Source organism: Erinaceus europaeus, chromosome 3 (assembly GCF_950295315.1).
Source record: "Erinaceus europaeus chromosome 3, mEriEur2.1, whole genome shotgun sequence".
Taxonomy (NCBI): Eukaryota; Metazoa; Chordata; class Mammalia; order Eulipotyphla; family Erinaceidae; genus Erinaceus; species Erinaceus europaeus.
In genome coordinates this window covers 142,713,637-142,734,581 of record NC_080164.1, presented here as the reverse complement: position 1 = coordinate 142,734,581, position 20,945 = coordinate 142,713,637, and the positions used below count along the sequence as shown (strand labels likewise).

Below are 20,945 nucleotides of genomic sequence, written 5' to 3'. Positions count from 1 at the left end.
TAGAAAGATCCTTTGTGTGTGTTTTGATTCCTACTGTGTTTTGTAGAGAATAATATATAGGTAACAGCCGTCATCCCTACTGTAGTACTCTTTACCTAACAAGCACCCAGTCATTCCAGACACTAAATTATGTCCTGCCTCTGTAACATATAAATTTGATTATATTGTGTTGTTTAAGTTGCTTGGTTATTTCTTTTCTTTTCTGCCTAACCTAGAGTAACCAAATAAGACAAATGGAAGAAGTAAAGATCTCAAAAAAGAGTAAAGTAGGAATTCTTCCATTTGTTGCTGAGTTTGAAGAATTTGCTGGACTTGCAGAGTCAATCTTTAAAAATGCAGAACGTCGTGGAGATTTAGATAAAGCCTACACTAAATTAATCAGAGGAGTATTTGTGAATGGTAAGTTTCTGTTACATTCTAGAGAATTTTAAATTTTCTTCTCACTCTTTCATGCTAACTCAAGTTGCAAGATATATTCACTACTTTCTATACTTTATAGTCTTGATAGTTGCTTTATTTTTAATCTTCAACCACTATTATTGTTATAGCTTCTAGAAATTAGACCCAAAAGTGTAGAAATACATTTAGGATGTTATATTTTTGTTTGGTTGGTTGAGGTTTTTTTGTTTTGTTTTGTTTTTTAGGATAGATAGATATTTATTAGTGATTTAATACTTATTTACAAAATTATGAGATAATGGATATAATTCCACACCATTCCCACCACCAGAGTTTTGTGTCCTTATTCCCCTGCCTGAAGGGACAGTTTCGACTGCCCTTTCATTATTATTATTATTTTTAAGCGAGCAAACCTCCCTCTGCTCCACTGTCTTTTTTTTTTTTTTTTTTTATAAAAAGGAAACACTGACAAAACCATAGGATAAAAGGGGTACAACTCCACACAATTCCCACCACCAGCTCTCTGTATCCCATCCCCTCCCCTGATAGCTTTCCTATTCTTTATCCCTCTGGGAGCATGGACCCAAGGTCATTGGGGGATGCAGAAGGTGGAAGGTCCGGCTTCTGTAATTGTTTCCCTGCTGAACCTGGGCATTGACAGGCCGATCCGTACTCCCAGTCTGCCTCTCTCTTTCCCTAGTAGGGTGGGGCTCTGGGGAAGCAGAGCTCCAGTACACATTGGTGGGTTTGTCTGTTCAGGGAAGTCTGTCTGGTCAGCATCATGCTAGCATCTGGAACCTGGTGGTTGAAAAGAGAGTTAACATACAAAGCCAAACAAATTGTTGACCAATCATGGACCTAAAGGCTGGAATAGTGCAGATGAAGAGTTGGCGGGGTGGGGGATCCTCCATTTTGTAGACAGCAAGTAGGCCTATTTTAGTTATATTCCAAAGGGCCTGTGGATATACTAGTTTTTTGTGTTTTGTTTTTCTTGCCTGAGCCTGAAATATGATATGCAGGTGGATTCAAGTTATTGTTTGGGTAGATGATGTCATGGCTAGAAAAGGACCTGGAAGCTGGATCAGGGAAGAAAGTAGCTCTCTAATATGGGGGAGGGGTATAAAAATTGTTGACTGTAAACCCCATAAATTTGATTTGGTCTGGGGCCCATATTCAGCTTAGGAGCCTATGTGACCTCTGCATCCCTGTAGCTATTATTATTATTATTATTATTATTATTATTATTATTATTATTACCAATGCACTGCTCAGCTCTGCCTTGTAGTGGTACGTGGAATTGAACCTGAACCTGGGACAAGTCCTTATTCCCTCTACTGGAGAATGCATTAATTCTCCCAAGATCACAGATATGCTTTGACTGTTATTTCTGTAACTATCTATATTTATATATATTTGCCCTTTTTGTTATTCTTATGATCCTGCCATCTCTTCCTTTTTAAGTCACACCTACTACTTCCAAGTGTCCTTCCTTTTTGAAATCCACTTTTAAATACACAAAAAAGGACCTCCTAGATTAGTTGACACTTATTAAGAGTTTAAGAGTTTTTCTGGCAATGATAGGCAGTAATATTTACCTTTAGTATATCAATTTACTTGTTTTGTCTTTAATTTTCATATTTGTCAAACAAGGTAGACTAATGCTAACATACTATCATTCTTTTTGTTGAATCAGTAGTTAAGTTGCAGAAGTATTGTGGACTTGTCATCTACTTTGTGTTGGGTAGTATGCCAGCTCCCCCGGCTTAAAGCTTCTGTCTCATCTCCTCCTCCTCCTCCTCCTCCTCCTCCTCCTCCTCCTCCTCCTCCTCCTTCTTTTTCTTCTTCTTCTTCTCCTTCTTCTTTCTTCTTCTTTCTTCTTCTTCTTCTAGTGTATGCCCTTCTTCCTTAGCCAGTTAACAGCGTCAGGTTGAGCCTGATGTAAAGTTTCCACTACTTAACAAAGCACCACCGGCATGCCTGCAGGGCATTGGTTTAATCCCATTTAAAGCTGCGGTCTATTTACATGAACCACTGTTAACTAAGCACCACCCTCCCTCCAGGGCATTGGTTTAATCCCCACTTGTTCACGATGTCTTTTTGCTCCGCCCCCTCTCTTAGTCACCCTGATCTCCACCACTGTCTTTCCACTCCACCCTCTCTACCTCACACCCTGTTTCCACCCTGTTTGGCTAGTCTATATACAAGCTGCTTTTCTGAGTAAAAACACTTGGAATTGCTTTCTGGCTTTGAGAGTTCCAGAGTCTATCTCCTGAGACTTTAGCTTGGCACGAGTTCCTGATCCCTCTCCCACACAGCAGCCTAGATTGGCTCCAGTTGAGTTCTCTCCAACCCAGAGAGCACTTGCTCGGGAAGAAGCACCCTCAGGCTATCCCGGCACTTTGAAGCCAGTGATCTCATTGTATGTTTTCAGGAGTTCTTAAAACTCAAAAATTGGCTTGAAGTAGACTCATTTCACCAGTTGTATAATAATGTTTTCAGTAGTATATGGAAATAATCAATTATTTGATTGGATGTTTAAATGTCTTTTTCTTTGAAAATTCAAATTAGCTTTGCTTTATCTAATTGTGAAGTAATACATACTCAATTTATATCCCCCCCACAAAAATCAGTGGGGAAATAAAGATAATTTATTATTGCATCATGAAAAGAAAACATTTCACTTCTATCTTTACAGACTTTCAGTATTTTTTTTTCCTCATCTCTCTCTCTATATATATGTTGTGCATATGTTCTTTTTTCCTCCACTTAAGTGGAGGGTTAATGATTTACAGTAAAGTTGTAGATAATAGGTGCAACCTCTCATCTCCCTGATAGGTGCCTGCAAGACTCGCTCCCCCAGCCTATTTTGCTGACCCTAGAATTATCATTTTTTAACCAACATTGTTTTCCTTAGGACTTGCAATTATATTCGTGTACTTGTCTGCTTTTTACATTTTAAGTACCTGAGTAATTTCTAATCTGTTTGATGGAAAAATGTGAATTAAAAATCCAAATGTAGTGTTTATATAAGGACTAGCTGGATGTCCTAAGATATCTTGAGTAATTCATTTTTTCCTCACTAATTTGAAAGCCACTTTTATTGTATTCTAAGTCATATTCATGTGTGTGTGTGTGTGTGTGTGTGTGTATGTGTGTAACTACTTTTAGGACTTTATTAAGTTTGGGTTGATATGAACACCTCTCAGTATTATATATCTTAATAAGGCTAGAAATGTGTTTACTTTTTAAATTGAAAATGAAAATCATTCATGTAAAGGTTTTATAGCAAAATGTCATACTCATGTGTCTTAGGAGATGCATAGTGGCTAGAGTATTGGGCTCTCAAGCATGAGGTGCCAAGTTCAGCTGCAGTAGTATCAATGTGCCAGAGTGATCTTCTGGTCTCTCAGCTTCTCTCTCTCTCTCTCTGTCTCTCTCTCCCTCCCTCTCTCATAAATAAACCATTTTAAAATTAAAAGATAAGTGTATCATACTCATATTAAAATGTTATAATATTTTTAAATTTTTATTTTAGTGGAAAAAGTAGCAAATGAAAGCCAGAAAACTCCTAGAGATGTTGTTATGATGGAAAACTTTCACCATATTTTTGCAACACTTTCTCGTTTGAAAATTTCATGTCTGGAAGCTGAAAAAAAAGAAGCCAAACAAAAATACACAGATCACCTTCAGTCTTACGTAATTTATTCTTTAGGTCAACCTCTTGAAAAACTAAACGTAAGTTAATTTTCATTCTGAATTTTTCCAAATTATGAAATTATGTAAATTTGTTTACATGTAAATAATACAGTGAACATTTTTAATTTTTATTTTCCCTTTTGTTGCCTTTTTTGTAGTTGTTGTTGTTAGTGATAGTGTCATTGTTAGGACAGAGAGAAATGGAGAGAGGAGGGAAAGACAGAGATGGGGAGAGAAAGAAAAACACCTGCAGACCTGCTTCACTGCTTGTGAAGTGACTCCCCTGCAGGTGGGGAGCCAGAGGTTCGTACTTGGATCCTTATGCTGGTCCCTGCGCATCGCGCCACCTGCGCTTAACTCATTGAGCTACCACCGAACTCCCCACAGTGAACATTTTTTTAAAATGTGTTTACATATTGATGCAGGGGATGATACAGTAATAGAAACTCAGCTGGGGGCCAGGCGGTGGCACACCTGGTTAAGCGTTCATATTACAGTGCACAAGATCCTAGGTTCAAACCCCTGGTCTCCACCTGCAGGGAGAAAGCTTCATAAGTGGTGAAGCAGGACTGCAGGTGTCTTTCTGTTTCTTCCCCCCCTTTTTTTTTAATTTATTTTTTAAATTTTTAAAAATATTTCTTTATTCCGTTTTGTTGCCCTAGTTTTTTTTTTTTGTTATAGTTACTATTGTTGTCGTTGTTGTTGGATAGGACAGAGAAAAATGGAGAGAGGAGGGGAGGACAAAGACAGAGAAATGGAGAGAGGAGGGGAGGACAAAGACAGAGAGAAATGGAGAGAGGAGGGGAAGACAAAGAGGGGGAGAGAAAGATAGACACCTACAGACCTGTTTTACCGCCTGTGAAGCGACTTCCCTGCAGGTGGGGAGCCGGGGGCTTGAACCCAGATTCTTTTTTTTTTTAATTTTTTTTTATTTAAGAAAGGATTAATTAACAAAACCATAGGGTAGGAGGGGTACAACTCCACACAGTTCCCACCACCCAATCTCCATATCCCACCCCCTCCCCTGATAGCTTTCCCATTCTCTATCCCTCTGGGAGCATGGACCCATGAACCCAGATTCTTAAGCCAGTCCTTATGCTTTGCGCCACGTGCACTTAACCCGCTGCACTACTGCCGGACTCCCTCTTCCCCCTTTCTATCTCCCTCTCCCCCTCACAATTTTCTCTGTCTCTCTAAATAAACAAAAATACATAAAAAAAGAGAAAAAATCTACTAGTAAAGTTGCCATTGAGCCATAATAGTGCTAAATACTCTGTATTTAACATGTCTTTCAATTATTGTAAATAATATTAGATAAAATAACAGTCTGGTGGTCCAGGAGATGGCACAGTGGATAAAGCATTGAATTCTGAAGCACAAGGTCCCAAGTTCAGTCCCTGGCAGCGCATGTACTGTGTAATGTCTTTCTCTCTCACCCTTCCTATCTTTCTCTTTAATAAATAAAATCTTTTTTAAAAAAATAACAGTCTGATGTACTCTTGAGAAATGTAAACAAACTTTTTTGCAACTCAGTTTGTATAAATGAAAAATCCTTAGGGAAGTCCCTTCACAAGCAGTGAAGCATGTCTGCAGGTGTCTATCTTTCTCTCCCCCAGTCTTCCCCTCCTCTCTCCATTTCTCTCTGCCCTATCCAATAACGATAATATCAATAACAACAATAACTACAACAATAAAACAACAAGGGCAACAAAAGGAATAAATAAAAGAAGAACATCACAATACTGGGGGAAGCTCTGATGTTTCTCTCTATCTCTTTATCAGAATGAAAAAAGCAGACTAGGAACAGTGAGGCTCCAATTCCACACAAAATAATAAAATCTTAGTAGATTTTTATCAACTCTGAAAGTGATATTCAGTACTGAAACATTAAATGACAGTGAATAAATTAATAATGGTTCATTTATTGGAATGAAGGTTATGCAGCTATTAATGTATACTTGGGAAAATACACAATATTTAGTAAAAATACAAAGCTCTACATGCTCACATTAAAAGAGTAGAGGGAAATATATATTATTAGCAGTGGTTATGTCTTGAGATGGTTAATATTTTACCCTTTTTTAACAAACTTTTTTTATAAACTTAAAAAAAAATTTTTTTAGCATCTTTATTTATTGGCTAGAGACAGCCAGGAATCAAGAGGACAATAGAGAGATAACTGCAGCATTGCTTCACCACTTGCAAAACTTTCCCCCTGCAGGTCAGGACCGGGGACTCAAACCTGGGTCCGTGTGCATTGTAATACGTGCGCTCAACCAGGTGCGCCACCACCCAGCCCCTATTTTACCCTTTGTATTTGTGTACATTGTGTAATTTTTACACAGTAAATATGTTGCTTTAAGTGATAATAAATGTATTTCTTACCTGTTATTTCTTTGTGTTTCGTTGAAGCATTTCTTTGAAGGTGTTGAGGCTCGTGTAGCACAGGGTATAAGAGAAGAAGAAGTAAGCTATCAGCTTGCATTTAATAAGCAAGAACTTCGTAAAGTTATTAAAGAATATCCTGGAAAGGAAGTGAAAAAGGGTTTGGATAATCTCTATAAGAAGGTTGATAAACATTTATGTGAAGAGGAGAACTTACTTCAAGTATGTTCAGTTCTTTTGACCATTTAGCTTGAGCCTAAGTTTATATAACTACTTCCTTTTGTTTTTCTGTTTTATGATTTTGAAATGTAATGTTTTTCTACCCATTAGAAATGGATTTACATTGTTTTTTTATTGGATTGTCGGAAAAGTTGTGACGTATTTTTCCATGTCTTTCTATGCAAATATGCTTCATGACATGCAGTGTAGTTTAGTACAGCAGTGTGATTTTGAGTGTAGGGGTTGGTGTTAGAGTCTTTATCTGGTGCCAGATTAAGCTCCATGACCTTCAGTAAATTACTAAACCTCTCTGAGCCTCCTTTTCCTTTTATTTGTAAAGTGGTAATAATGCTCTTCTTTGATAGTGGACATTATACTGTCACTGTCTTTATATAAGTGAAATAAAAAGAAAGACACAGTCATATGACCAGGAGCCCATAACTTATGAATGGCCGAGCCAGATTAAACCCCAAATCAACCTTTTCTTTATAAACCATTCTAGGAGCTTTCAAGAGAGTTACTACATTTATATTCACTTCTGAAAGTCAAATTAATAATTTAACATAAAAAAGAATTAGGTGAAGTGTCATTCCAGGTGAAAAAAATGCCATGAACTAGAAGTTAAAAGCAAAAGCTTACTGCTGTTTATTAAATAGTCATAAGTTGACAGGAATTTAGAATAGTAAGATTTAGGTTTTATTAGGAAAAAAACCATTTCAGATCTCAGATAAGGATGAAGATCATATGATAAGTGCTCAACCTCATCAGATTGATTTGAGACTTAAAATAGGACATAAGGCATTTGTACTGTTCTTATATAGCATCAAAAATGGAACCTATTAATATTAGCTAATATATCAGTGTGTTTTAGTTTCATTCTTGATGGTTGTTCTAAGAGCTTTCATACATTCACTCATTTAATCTTTAGAAGACACTCATGAGAATGGTATTTACCCTGCTGTATAAATGAGAAACCTGAGGCATAGAGGAGTGACATAAAATACTAGAGATTACAGATCATATAAATAGAAGGAACTGTGATTCTATTCCAATTCCAGAATGTTCTTTAATCATTATACTATGTGAAATCTTAAGACTTGTTTTGGGCTGTATGTGCATTAGCGCGCACGTGTGTGTGTGTGTGTGTGTGTGTGTGTGTGTGTGTGTGTGTGTGTGTGTGTGTGTGTGTGTGTGTGTGTGTGAGAGAGAGAGAGAGAGAGAGAAAAACTCCAATGCAATGAGAGCTGGACTTGAATCTAGCTTGTGGGCATGGCAAAGCTGCACACTATCCAACAGAGCTATTTTGTTGGTCCTTAGAATATGTTTTTTACATTGTTTCTACTTAATTGATTATGTATTATTTCCATTCATAGTTTCATGACATTTATTTTCACTTTCATAATAGGTAGTTTGGCACTCCATGCAGGATGAATTTATACGCCAGTACAAGCACTTTGAAGGTTTGATAGCTCGCTGTTACCCTGGATCTGGTGTGACAATGGAATTCACTATTCAGGACATTCTGGATTATTGTTCCAGCATTGCACAGTCCCACTAAATCTTATGAAAGAAGATGAAGAAGCACTCTGGAATACACCAGATACTATTTAAAAATGCCGAACAGTTGTTTTGGCAATCCAGACTTGAAACTTTTTTATATTATTTAATGTGAAATAATAGACAATACCATGCTACAAATATTAAGAGCAAAAGTACCAATGTCTGTCACAGTTTTACTTGTCCAACAGGTTGTTCACTAACTTAAAGCACTTAACTCATAAGATGTCTTTAGCATTTTTCCATGATAGAATAGGAGATTTATCCTTTCTGCCTAACTTAATTGTATTTGAGAGTGGTTATCCTATGGTGAATGCATTGGGAGTTTTCCAGCTTTCACTAATTCAGTATTGCTTATAAGTCATGTAACTACTGAAGTACTGTACAAAATATTTTCCTCTGTCTAGCTAATGTGCATGTGGATTGGGGATCTTTTACTAATTATAAACTTTGATTTTTTTAAGTTATGTAACTGTGCAATAAATCTGAAGAAATTTTCCAAAAAGAAAGAAATCTTAGACCTATTCAATTTAAAAATTATATGTCCCTTTACTATAACACATGTATAAGAGTGCAAGTGTTATATAATATATGTGCATATACTAACATAAAATATTTAGTATTTAGGATTAACTCTAAGTTAGTGTTTTAGACAGAATTATTTGGATAGAATTAGGGTGAAAGCCCTAATTGCCCCAGCACTCCATTATGATTGTAACAGGTAGGTCCTTTAAGGAGTGGTTAAGGTTAAATAAGGTCATAAAAGTAGAATCTTGATCTAGTAGAACTGATACTAGATTCAGCACTTCACTACAATGTGAGAGCACAGGAAAAATCCAGCCATCTGTGCAAGTCAGAGCTTTTATCATGCTGTTGTTACTTGGTATCAGACTCCCAGTCTCCAGAACTATGAGAGTACTAATTCTGTAGTTTCAGCTACCCAGTGTGGCATTTTGTTGTAGCCTGAACTGACTAATACAAAATGTACCTAACCTTTGTGGGAGAGAATTATAAAACTATTGAAAGATATTACAGAAGGCCTGAACAAATGGAATGTTTCTTATTCCGAGATAACATAGTAGAAATGGCAGTTACTCACAATTTTTTTTAATTTATTTTTTATTTAAGAAAGGATAAATTAACAAAACCATAGGATAGGAGGGGTACAACTCCACACAGATCCCACCACCCAATCTCCATATCCCATCCCCTCCCCTGATAGCTTTCCCTTTCTCTATCCCTCTGGGAGCATGGACCCAGGGTCATTGTGGGTTGCAAAAGGTAGAAGGTCTGGCTTCTGTAATTGCTTCCCCGCTGAACATGGACGTTGACTGGTCGGTCCATACTCCCAGTCTGCCTCTCTCTTTCCCTAGTAGGGTGGGTCTCTGGGGAAGCAGAGCTCCAGGACGCATTGGTGGGGTCTTCAATCCAGGGAAGACTGGCTGGCATCCTGATGGCATCTGGAACCTGGTGGCTGAAGAGAGTTAACATACAAAGTCAAACAAATTGTTGAGCAATCATGGGCCCAAAGCTTGGAATAGTGGAGAGGAAGTGGTGGTGGTGGGGGGTTCTCACTGCAAACTCTAGTGTACTTCTGCTTTCAGGTATATATTTTGCACTAGTATATGGATACGTGTGAAGAACATATGCTCTCTCTCACAGAATCTGGTCTATATCTAGGTTTTGGGACTTTGTTAGAAAGTGAACCACCGGGGATAGAATTAGAGAATACTATGAAAGGAAAGGTCTCACCCAAGTAATGAAGCTGAAGGGTTGTCATTCCACACCTGAAGTCTCTGGACACAGTCTGAGCTGAAGCATGTTGAGGTGGCAATCGTTGCATTGATTAGGTTGCGATTGGCAGGTGCAATATTATTTGATATGGATTGGGAGAGGCATACGGGAAAGTGGGCCCTATCCAAGGGTTCCAGGACTGGGGGAAGTAGAGGCTCTATAGTGGAGATGTGAGGTACCTGCTGTCTTAGGGTTCAAAAGACAATTGATAGTTATTGTTATCATCACATTATTTGGTAATTGGGTTAAATTTGAAAAGTCCCTTTGTTAGGGTTTGCTGTATAGTACCCAGTATCTTGTATATAGCTGTGCCACTGGTTGCTTCTGATCTACTTGGTCTAGGCTTTTGAGAGAGTCCGCATATCAAATACACAGCCTATATATTAAAAAGACTCAGTCTGTGGTTTAAAAACTTCGAGACATACAATTAATTTTCCCCCTCATATTAATTAACTAGTGATTTATATGGCTACACATTACTAGGGGTGTACATAAACACCATTTCCACCACCAAAAGACTCTGTCCCATCCCACCCACCCACCCCCACTGGCCAAGGAAGCCGTCTGTCTACCTCTCACCACAGGGTTTTTACTTTGGTGCCCTACTTTCAATTTATTCAGATCCTGCTTTTAGTTTCCCTTTCAGATCTTCTTTCTCAACTTCTGTTGATGAGTGGGATCATTCCATACTCATCTTTATCTTTCTGATTTAGCTCACTTAACAAAATTCCTTCTAACTCTGTCCAAGATGGGTCAGAGAAGGTGGGTTCATTGTTCTTGATAGTTGTATAGTATTCCATTGTGTATATATACCACAGCTTTCTCAGCCACTCATCTGTTGTTGGGCACCTGGGTTGCTTCCAAGTTTTAGCTATTGTGAATTGTGCTGCTATGAACATAGGAGTACACAACTCTTTTTGGTTGGGTGTTATGGAGTCCTTGGGGTATAACCCCAGGAGAGAAATTACTGGATCATATGGAAGGCCCATGTCCAGCCTTGTGAGACTTCTCCAGACTGCTCTCCAAAGAGGCTGGACCAATTTACATTCCCACCAGAAATGCAAAAGGGTTCCTCTGTCCCCACAGCCTCTCCACCATTTGTTACTGCTGTCCTTTTTAACGTATGCCATTCTTACATGAGTGAGGTGGTATCTTAGTGTTGTCTTAATTTGCATTTCTCTGACAATCAGTGATCTAGAGCAGTTTTTCATGTTTGTTAGCCTTTTGGATCTCCTCTGAGGTGAATGTTTTGTTCATATCCTCTGCCCATTTTGGATGGGGTCATTTGCTTTTTTGTTGCTAAGTTTGCTGAGCTCTTTATATATTTTGGTGATTAGTTTCTTGTCTGATGTATGGCATGTGAAGATCTTCTCCCATTCTGTGAGGGGTCTCTTTGTTTAATAGTTTCTTTGGATGTGCAGAAGCTTTTCAATTTGATGTAGTCCCATTGGTTTGTTTCTGCTTTAGTCTCCCTTGCAATTGGGTTTATTTCATCAAAGATGTCCTTGAGGTGTAGGTGGGAAAGTGTTCCACCAATGTTTTCCTCAAAGTATTTGATTGTTTCTGGTCTAACATCCAGGTCTTTGATCCATTTGGAGTTGATTTTTGTTTCTGGCGAGATAAAGTAGTTCAAGTTCATTCTTCTGCATGTTTCAACCCAGTTTTCCCAGCACCATTTATTGAAGAGAGCCTCCTTCTTCCATTTAATACCCTGGGCTCCCTTATCAAAGATTAGATGTCCATAGGTATGGGGATTTATTTCTGTTCCACTGGTCTGTGTGCCTATTTTTGTTCCAGTACATGCTGTTTTGATGATGGTGGCTTTATAACATAGTTTGAGATCTGGGAATGTGATGCCTACATTTCTGTTTCTTTTCCTCAAGATGGTTTTGGCAATTCTAGGTGTTTTCAGGTTCCAGATAAATGATTGTAGTGTTTGTTCTATTCTCTTAAAGAATCTTGGTGGAACTTTGATGGGTATTGCATTAAATTTGTATATAGCTCTGGGGAGAATATTCATTTTGATGATATTTATTCTTCCAATCCATGAGCATGGGATGTCTTTCCATTTCTTGGTATCAGTTTCTATTTCCTTGAGTAGAGACTCATAGTTTTCAGTATACAAGTCTTTCACTTCTTTGGTCAACTTTATTCCTAGGTATTTTATTGGTTTTGCTGAAATAGTAAATGGGAGTGATTTCTGGATGTCTTCTTCTTCAGATTTAGTGTTTGCATAAAGAAATGCCACTGATTTTGTACATTGATTTTGTATCCTGACACCTTGCTATATTGCCTAATAACTTCCAGTAGTTTTCTGCTGGATTCTTTAGGTTTTTCTATGTATACTATCATATCATCTGCAAATAGTGAGAGCTTGACTTCTTCCCTTCCAATCTGTATTCCTTTGATTTCTTTCTCTTGCCTGATTGCTATGGCAAGAACTTCCAATACTATGTTGAAGAGTAATGGTGACAGTGAACATCCCTGTCTAGTCCCCGATCTGAGGGGGAATGCTTTCAGCTTCTGTCCATTGAGTATGATGTTGGCTGTAGGTTTACTATATATTGATTCCACTAGATTGAGAAATTTCCCATCTATTCCCATTTTTTGTGGAGTTTTGAGCATGAATGGGTGTTGAATTTTGTCAAAGGCTTTCTCTGCATCTATTGAGATAATCATGTGGTTTTTGGCTTTGCTTTTATCGATGTGGTGAATGACATTGATTGACTTACGGATGTTGAACCTGGGATGAATCCCACTTGGTCGTGATGCGTGATGAACAGTTTTTTTGATGTGCTGTTGTATCCGGTTGGACAACATCTTGTTTAATATTTTGGCATCTATATTCATCAGAGATATTTGTCTGTAGTTTTCCTTTTTTGTTGTGTCCCTATCTGCTTTTGGTATCAGGGTGATGTTGGTTTCATAGAAGGTGGAAAGGAGTATTCCTGTTTCTCCAATCTTATGGAAAAGCTTAAGAAGTATGGGTACTAACTGTTTCCTGAAAGTTTTGTAGAATTTGTTTGTGAAGCCATCTGGTCCAGGACTTTTGTTGTTGGGGAGATTCTTAATAACGGTTTCAATTTCTTTGTCTGTGATTGGTGCATTTAGGTTTTGTAGTTCTTCTTGGTTCAGTTTTGGAAGGGCATATGTTTCTAGGAATTGTTCCATTTCTTCCAGATTCTCTAGCTTGGTGGCGTATAGTTCTTCATAGAAGTTTTGCATGATTTTCTGGATTTCTGTGGTGTCAGTTGTGATATCTCCTCCATCGTTTACAATTCTATGAATTTGAGTCTTCTCTCTTTTTTGTTTGGTGAGTCTGGCTAGGGGTTTGTCAATTTTGTTTAATCTTTCAAAGAAGCAACATTTGGCTTTATTGATCTTTTGTATGGTTCTCTTATTTTAAGAGAGGCTCACAGGGCAAGGCACTGCCAAAACTGGAGAAATGAAGTGAATATGGAGAATCACAACTTCTAGAGTGGAAACCCACAACCTGAAATCTCCAAAAAAAAAAAAAAAAAACTGAGGTGGGATCGCTGGTCATCTCTATGAGGAACAGCTTCATGGACCATCTTGTGGGTCTCTACAAGACCTTGCTCTCAATGTGGAGCAACAATGGTAGGTACTATCCCATTCGCCAAAGGGAGGCTGGGTCAACATACTCTGATACTGGAGGAAGATTGGTCCTGGAAATGAGTGTAGCCTAGAATGTTCCTAGCTATGACCATGGAATGCACACTCAGACCTACAGAAATACAGAGGTTACACAGGCTCCTGTGCTGAATATGGGCCTCAGGTCAAATCAATGAGGTTTACAGTTAACGGTATTTATATACTTTTCTCATATTTGGGAGCTATTCTCTTCCTTGATCCAGCTTTCTACTCCTATGTCCAACTTTAACACCATCTCCCCAGACAATACTTTTGGCCCACCTGCATGTTAGCTGTCAGGCTTAGGCAAAGGTTAGTAAAGTCATGGGCCCCTTTGAATAGACTTAAAATAGACTGACTCCTTTTTTCCTAAATGGAGACCCCAAATCTCATTTGATACTTTTTTTTTTTTTGCCTTTAGGTTCCTGATTATTAAACAATTTGTTCTGCTTTATATCTTAATGCTTTTCAGTCACCAAGTTGCAGATGCCACCATGATGCCAAACTGACATCCCTTGGCAGATGACCTCACCAGTGTGTCCTTGAATCCCACCTCTCCAGAGCCCTGCCCCTCTAGGAAGGGATAAAGACAGGCTGGGAGTATGAATTGATCTGCCAACAATTCTGCAATTACAGAAGCCAGACCTTCCACTTTCTGCACTCCATAGTGATCCTGGGTCCATACTTCCAGAGAGATAAAGAATAGGAAAGCTTTCAATGAAAAGGATGGGATATGGGACTCTGGTGGTGGGAATTGCATGAAACTTTACCCCTCTTACCCTATAATCTTGTCAATATTTTTATAAATTTTTTTAAAAAGCTAATAAAAATTGAGGGGAAATAGTGAACTGTAATTAACAAATTTCTGGATACTGAATTAGATTAAGACTGAAAACTTAAAACTCTAGGGGAATCCAGTTATTGAGGGTAAAACTTCTGTGACTTTTACCTCCTATAGCTCAACCAGATTCTCACAATGAGTATCAGAGCAGCAACCTCTTTTGCTACCAGATTGGTAACTCAGTCTGTAGACTGCAGGACTTATCTGGCTTCAGTTCCTGACACTGCATATGCAGGAACAGAACAGTGCTCTGGGTTCTCCCTCCCTCCCTCCCTCCTTCTCACCATTTACTTTTAGACAGTCTTTCCTGACATTCTTAATTGAACTACATTGATGTACTGTAATCCTCATATGATGCTATTCTTCTCATGGAAGTTACTACAAAATTTGAAATACATTTGTCTTTATTTCCCCAGTGTCTCACCTTCTCTGCCTAGATAGCAGACTTTATAACTAGGATGGAGGCCATTCTGTTGACTGGTGTCTCTCTAGCACTTAGTAAATAATTGAGTTTAAAAAGTGAGAAAAGGGGGATGGGTGGTGGCGCACCTGGTTGATCACATGTATTACAATGCACAAGGACCCAGGTTCGAGCCCTGGCCCCCACCTGCAGGGGGAAAGCTTTGTGAGTGGTGAAGCAGGGCTGCAGGTGTCTTCCTCTCTCTCTCTCTCTCTCTCTCTCTCACTCTTATCCCTCTTGATTTCTGGCTGTCTCTATCCAATAAATAATGATTTTTTTAAAAAAAGTGAGAAAAGAAGTAGAATTCAGAGGTGGTGTATTGCACCAAAATAAAAGACTCTGGGGTGGGTGGGGGGAGAGTACAGGTCCTACAAAAGGGTGACAGAGGACCTAGTGAGGGTTGTATTGTTATGTGGAAAACTAAGAAATGTTATGCATGTACAAACTATTATATTCACTGTCAAAAGTAAAACACTAATCCCCCAATAAAGAAAAAAAAAAAGAAGAAGTAGAATTCGGATTCTTAGTTCATGAAGTTAGGAGGCAGTCACTCATTTATTTCTTTACTATTCTCTTCAATGTTGAGAGCATAATCATTCTCAAATGTAAGATGGATCAGGACAGGACACCTGCCAGCTTTTTTCACTGCTGGAGCCCAATAGCCAATATGCTGCCTTGCTTTAATTATTTAGTATATATTGAAGATTAGTATTTACTTTATTTGCTGAGTAGGAGATTTATTGCAAGGAAGCTGGCCTACAAGTTAAAAAAGTGTTCTGTTCCTAATGTTTACTTTATTCACATTGAAAATCATGTATACCTGTGTAAATTCAATATGTCTAATGAACTGAATTCTTGGAGGAACCTGAATGAAAGCTGACAGATATGTTATCTTCACAGGGGCTGGGGAGGGCCCTTCTAGCCCTTGGGGTGTGTGTGTGTGTGTGTGTGTGTGTGTGTGTGTAGTTTCTGGGATACGCTGTGATCTGTGGGGTCTTTCTACTAGTCCTTGCTAATGCACCTCTCCACTTTTTAAAAAGTAGACGAAAACCCTGAATAAGGCAAAATAAATCAAAATTGGCACCCCAGTCAAACCAATAAAGATTTCTAGAGTTGGGACTCAAATGTTTTTACAAAACTTTTGGTTAGGATAAACTGCGGAAGCACTGAACTGGTTGATCTGAGGCAGCCACGATAATCCAGTTCTCCTTCACCTTTATTTGGTTTAGAGATAGACATCTGTGTGATCCATTCTGGCTGGTAAGATATTAGAGATAATCTGCTAAGAGGTCCTGGAAAAGATTTTTCTATTCTAATAAAAGAAGCCACTCGGGGGTTGGGCGGTGGCGTAGTGGGTTAAGCGCATGTGGCGCAAAGCGCAAGGACCAGCGTAAGTATCCCGGTTGGAGCCCTCAGCTCCCCACCTGCAGGGGAGCCGCTACACAGGTGCTGAAGCCGGTCTGCAGGTGTCTATCTTTCTCTCCCCCTCTCCGCCTTCCCCTCCTCTCCATTTATCTCTGTCCTATCCAACAACGAACAACATCAACAATGGCAATAACAATAACCACAACGAGGCTACAACAACAAGGGCAACAAAAGGGGGAAAAAATGGCCTCCAGGAGCAGTGGATTCATGGTGCAGGCACCCAGCCCAACAATAACCCTGGAGGAAAAAAAAAAGAAGCCACTCATACATATACATAGGATCTTTTCCTTCTTTCTTTTCTGACAGGGTGTGTTTTGTGGCATGTGTGATCATGAAGAAACAGGAGCAGAACAATGAGATGAGTGACCAAAAAAACAAGAGCTTATTTACAGTCACAATTCTTAGAATGTGGCCTCAGGGAGAGGCATGTCACTTTAGGTCTCTTCAAAGATAAAGTATTCCATTTATTATACTTACTAACTGTCCCTTCTCACTTTTCTGTATAGAGAACTGTAATGAGTTTTGTGACTTGACCAATCTTACAACAGACTACTACTGAATAAACAAATATGGAAGTGAATTTGTATGAACACAAGTTAGAAGCAGGTGACATTTATAGCTATAGTTAATTTAAATAAACTCCACTTATATTCTCCCAATATAATAAAGTTACATAAATTTAATTTTTAGGGGTCCAGGTGGTGGCACACCTGGTTGAGCGCACATATTACAACACTCAAGAACCCAGTTTGAACTCCCGGTTCCCACCTGCAGGGGGAAAGCTTTGCGAGTGGTGAAGCAGGGCTGCAGGTGTCTCTCTGTCTCTCTTCCTTTCTATCACCTCTTTCCCTCTTGATTTCTGGCTGTCTCTATCCAATAAATAAGTATAATAAAAATATATAATTTTTAGTACAAGTCATTTTAAGAACTGTTTTTTCTAAATTAAATTTTAGGACCTACAAACTTCCTTATGAAAATATATAGTGTTTGAGGTTATTCCACTCCTTAGGAACTCCTTTTAGAGGATAGTGGTTGAGCACATGGTACCATGCACACGGATTCAAGTTTAAGCCCCCTATTCCCACCTGCAGGGTTCGAGAAGCTTCATGAGTAGTGAAGAGCGTACTTTAGAGTACTTTAGGTGTCTCTCTTCCTCTTTCCCTCTCCTCTTTCAATTTATCTCTGTCCTACCTGGGGCCCAGAATAAAAACCATGAATTTATTAAAATAATCTTGGGTTTGCATATCCAGAGTCCCCTGTAAAATATATCAAAGGGAAAGAAATTTTGTGGGGAAAAGGCCCACTGTCTGGGAAGTCCAGGCCATTATTTCCATGAGAGTTGACCTGGAGTTCACCCCCCTCTCCTGGGGGCAGTAGGTGGTCCTTGCCTGACCTCAAGAACTTGCATGTCTCAAAGTTTTTCAAAACACAAACTGAATCTTTTCTCAATATATGCAGTGTAATTGATATGCAGACTCTCTCAAAAGCCTAGACCAAGTAGATCAGAAGCAACCAATAGCACAGCTATATACAAGATACTGGGTACTGTACAGCAAACCATAACAAAAGGACTTTTCAAAGTTAACCCAATTACCAAATAATGTGATGATAACATTAACTATCGATTGTCTTTTTGAACCCTAAGACAGCAGGAACCTCACATCTCCACTATAGAGCCTCTACTTCCCCCAGTCCTGGAACCCTTGGATAGGACCCACTTTCCCGTATGCCTCTCCCAATCCTTATCAAATAATATTGCATCTGCCGATCACAACCTAACCAATACAACGATTGCCACCTCAACATGCTTCACTTCAGACTGTGTCCAGAGACTTCACGTGTGGAATGACAACCCTTCAGCTTCATTACTCGGGTGAGACCTTTCCTTTCATAGTACACTCTAATTTCATCTCAGGTGGTTCACTTTCTAACAAAGTCCCAAAACCTAGATATACACCAGTTTCTGTGAGAGAGAGCATATGTTCACACGTATCCGTAAACTACTGCAAAATATATACCTGAAAACAGAAGTACACTAGAGTTTGCAGTGAGTATCCCCCTAACACTTCCTCTCGGAAAGAGAGAGGCAGACTGGGAGTATGGACTGACCAGTCAACGCCCATGTTCAGCGGGGAAGCAATTACAGAAGCCAGACCTTCTACTTTCTGCAGCCCACAATGACCCTGGGTCCATGCTTCCAGAGGGATAGAGAATGGGAAAGCTATCAGGGGAGGGGGTGGGATATGGAGAATGGGTGGTGGGAATTGTGTGGAATTGTACCCCTCCTACCCTATGGTTTTGTTAATTAATACTTTCTTAAATAAAAAAAAATAAAAAAAGAACTTATAATGGATGGACTTCCCCAGATGGGGCACCTTCCTACACATGCTACCCAATCGCCTTTAAACAAAGGCCATGAATTATTGTGTACGGCCGATTTAAAACCCACTACAAATATCCTGGTTTTACTCAATTGCTCCCTTCCCCCTGCCTGGAGGTGCTTGTAATTTACCCTCAGAGAAAAAAATGCCTGTCCTTGCACTATGAGCTCATGACCAAGTCTTGTATGGCAACTTTCCAGTTGTGATCAAATACTTTGTAGGTCAAGATGTAACTATGCATTGTGTGTGGGTTAATGATTACTTCAACCTTCTCTCTGGATTATGGGTATATCTACTTGCTTTTATCCCTCAATAAATGTCCCTCAGTGGCTTCTCCTGGAGCTGGGTGAGTCTGGCATGACTTTCCTCTCTGAAAATGTCACCCTAGACACCAGGAACCCCTCTAGGATCCTCCAGGGGCCGCTCTGACCCCCCGCTGCCAGTGGCCCAGGAGGTGGAGGGCCTAGAACGACTCGCAAAATTTAATCCATGAAATTGTGTGCTAACAAAAAATCAATGGAAGGACTAGAGAAGCAAAAGTCTCAGGACCACCAGACCGGAAACTTAGGATCTCCTCCCTACAGCCATAATCCATGGTCTCTATGACTGTGACCACTGTAGCCCCCCTACTTAACTTCCAAATAAGGACAGGAAGGAAGACAGGTATTGATTTAGTTGACTGTAGATGTGGATGACAGAAATGAAGGTTTGTTCCTTCCACTAGCAATCTCAGCCTAGCCTGATTAGAAACACCTCCCTAGTTTTTCTAGAGAGCCTGTAGTTGTAATTAACCTTGAGCACAATTGGCAAAACAGTGTGATCAGAACGTGTGATCTGGTTTCATTCTCACAAGAAGCACACTTGTATAGAGATTAAGCTGCTAATCAAGCAGGTTGCACTGCTAGGAAAATCATTAGCTTATAAAATAATAAATACAAAATAGCAGGATTGAAAAAGTCCAATAATTCTCAGTAACATAAAATTTATCCTCTAAAATCTAATATTTGAATCTTTTAGTAATCAATCTGACATTACTAGTCATTTCCAATCTTATCATCCATGCCTTTCACACAGTCCCCATCAGATGTAGCCTTTGTAATGACTGAAGCAATCCTGCTTCCTTAATATCTTTCTCATCATGCACTCCCCTTTCTTCTTTTTCTAACCTCCCAAATGTTTTTTTTCCTTCCTCTCTGTGCATAGTTCTAGTTGGTTGCTTCAAAGCTCAGATCCAGGTTTAACAATTGGACCCCTGGGGGTGGGTGGTAGCACAACTGGTTGAGCACATGTTACAATTTACCTGGCCTGGGTTTGAACTCCCCGTCCTCAACTGCAGGGGGAAAGCTTTGCAAGTGGTGAAGCAGTGCTGCAGGTCTCTCTCTTTCTCTTTTCCTCTCTATCTCCCCACTACCCTCTCAATTTCTGGCTTTCTCTATCCAATAAATAACTATAATTTTAAAAATTAGCTCTCTGAAACTTTGAAACTCTAAGTGTTTTTTTATCCTCAGAGGATTTTTTTTCTTTCAGGAATCCCTGTGATATTTATTCTGTATCATTAGCTAGTGGGATGCATTGGATCGGCCTTCTCGTGGTGCATCCCGTGAGTACCCATTTATTGGGGAAACTGACAATCCTTCCTAGCCGACTGAATCCACATGGATCCCAGTCACTTTCAAAGCCAGCAACAAGCAGCTCCTGACAGCTTTCAACCTGACCTGTTGAAAAGGGTAAACTACGGAACTACGGAAGAAGGGTAAACGCTAGAAGAAGAATTAGCTAGTAGTTTTATACACTCACTTACTCACTTGAGCTTGCTCTACTGCTATGACAAAGTCCCACAAATTGAGCTGCTCAATTTGGGCCCATGTGGATAATCCAGGACAAATTCTCCACTTTAAATCCTTAAATCTTAATTACATCTGTTTTTTTGTTTGTTGGTTGATTGGTTGGTTTTACCAGAGCACTGTTCAGCTCTGGTTTAGGATGGTGTGGGGGATTGTATCTGGGACTTTGAAGCCTCAGGCAGGACAGTCTCTTTGCATAACCCCCACCCTATTTCTTATTTTCTTCTTTTTGTAATGTTTTAAAGGATTATGTCTCAAATAATTTTAAAAAATTGTTTTATTTATAAAAAGGA

The 20,945-nt window shown here is 39.2% G+C and overlaps 1 protein-coding gene across 7 annotated transcripts in view; it reads left to right on the top strand.

Annotated features, from left to right (window-relative positions):
* EXOC1 (exocyst complex component 1) overlaps positions 1–8,755 on the top strand; it is a 68,568-nt gene extending 59,813 nt beyond the window's left edge. For all 7 annotated transcript variants that reach the window (XM_060188039.1, XM_060188040.1, XM_060188038.1 and 4 more), the window contains 4 exons: positions 216–399; positions 3,935–4,134; positions 6,508–6,702; positions 8,105–8,755. In XM_060188039.1, the coding sequence (XP_060044022.1) occupies positions 216–399; positions 3,935–4,134; positions 6,508–6,702; positions 8,105–8,257 (732 nt within the window). In that variant the 3' untranslated portion in view covers positions 8,258–8,755. The remainder of the gene's footprint in view (positions 1–215; positions 400–3,934; positions 4,135–6,507; positions 6,703–8,104) is intronic.
* Positions 8,756–20,945: the final 12,190 nt, after the last annotated feature.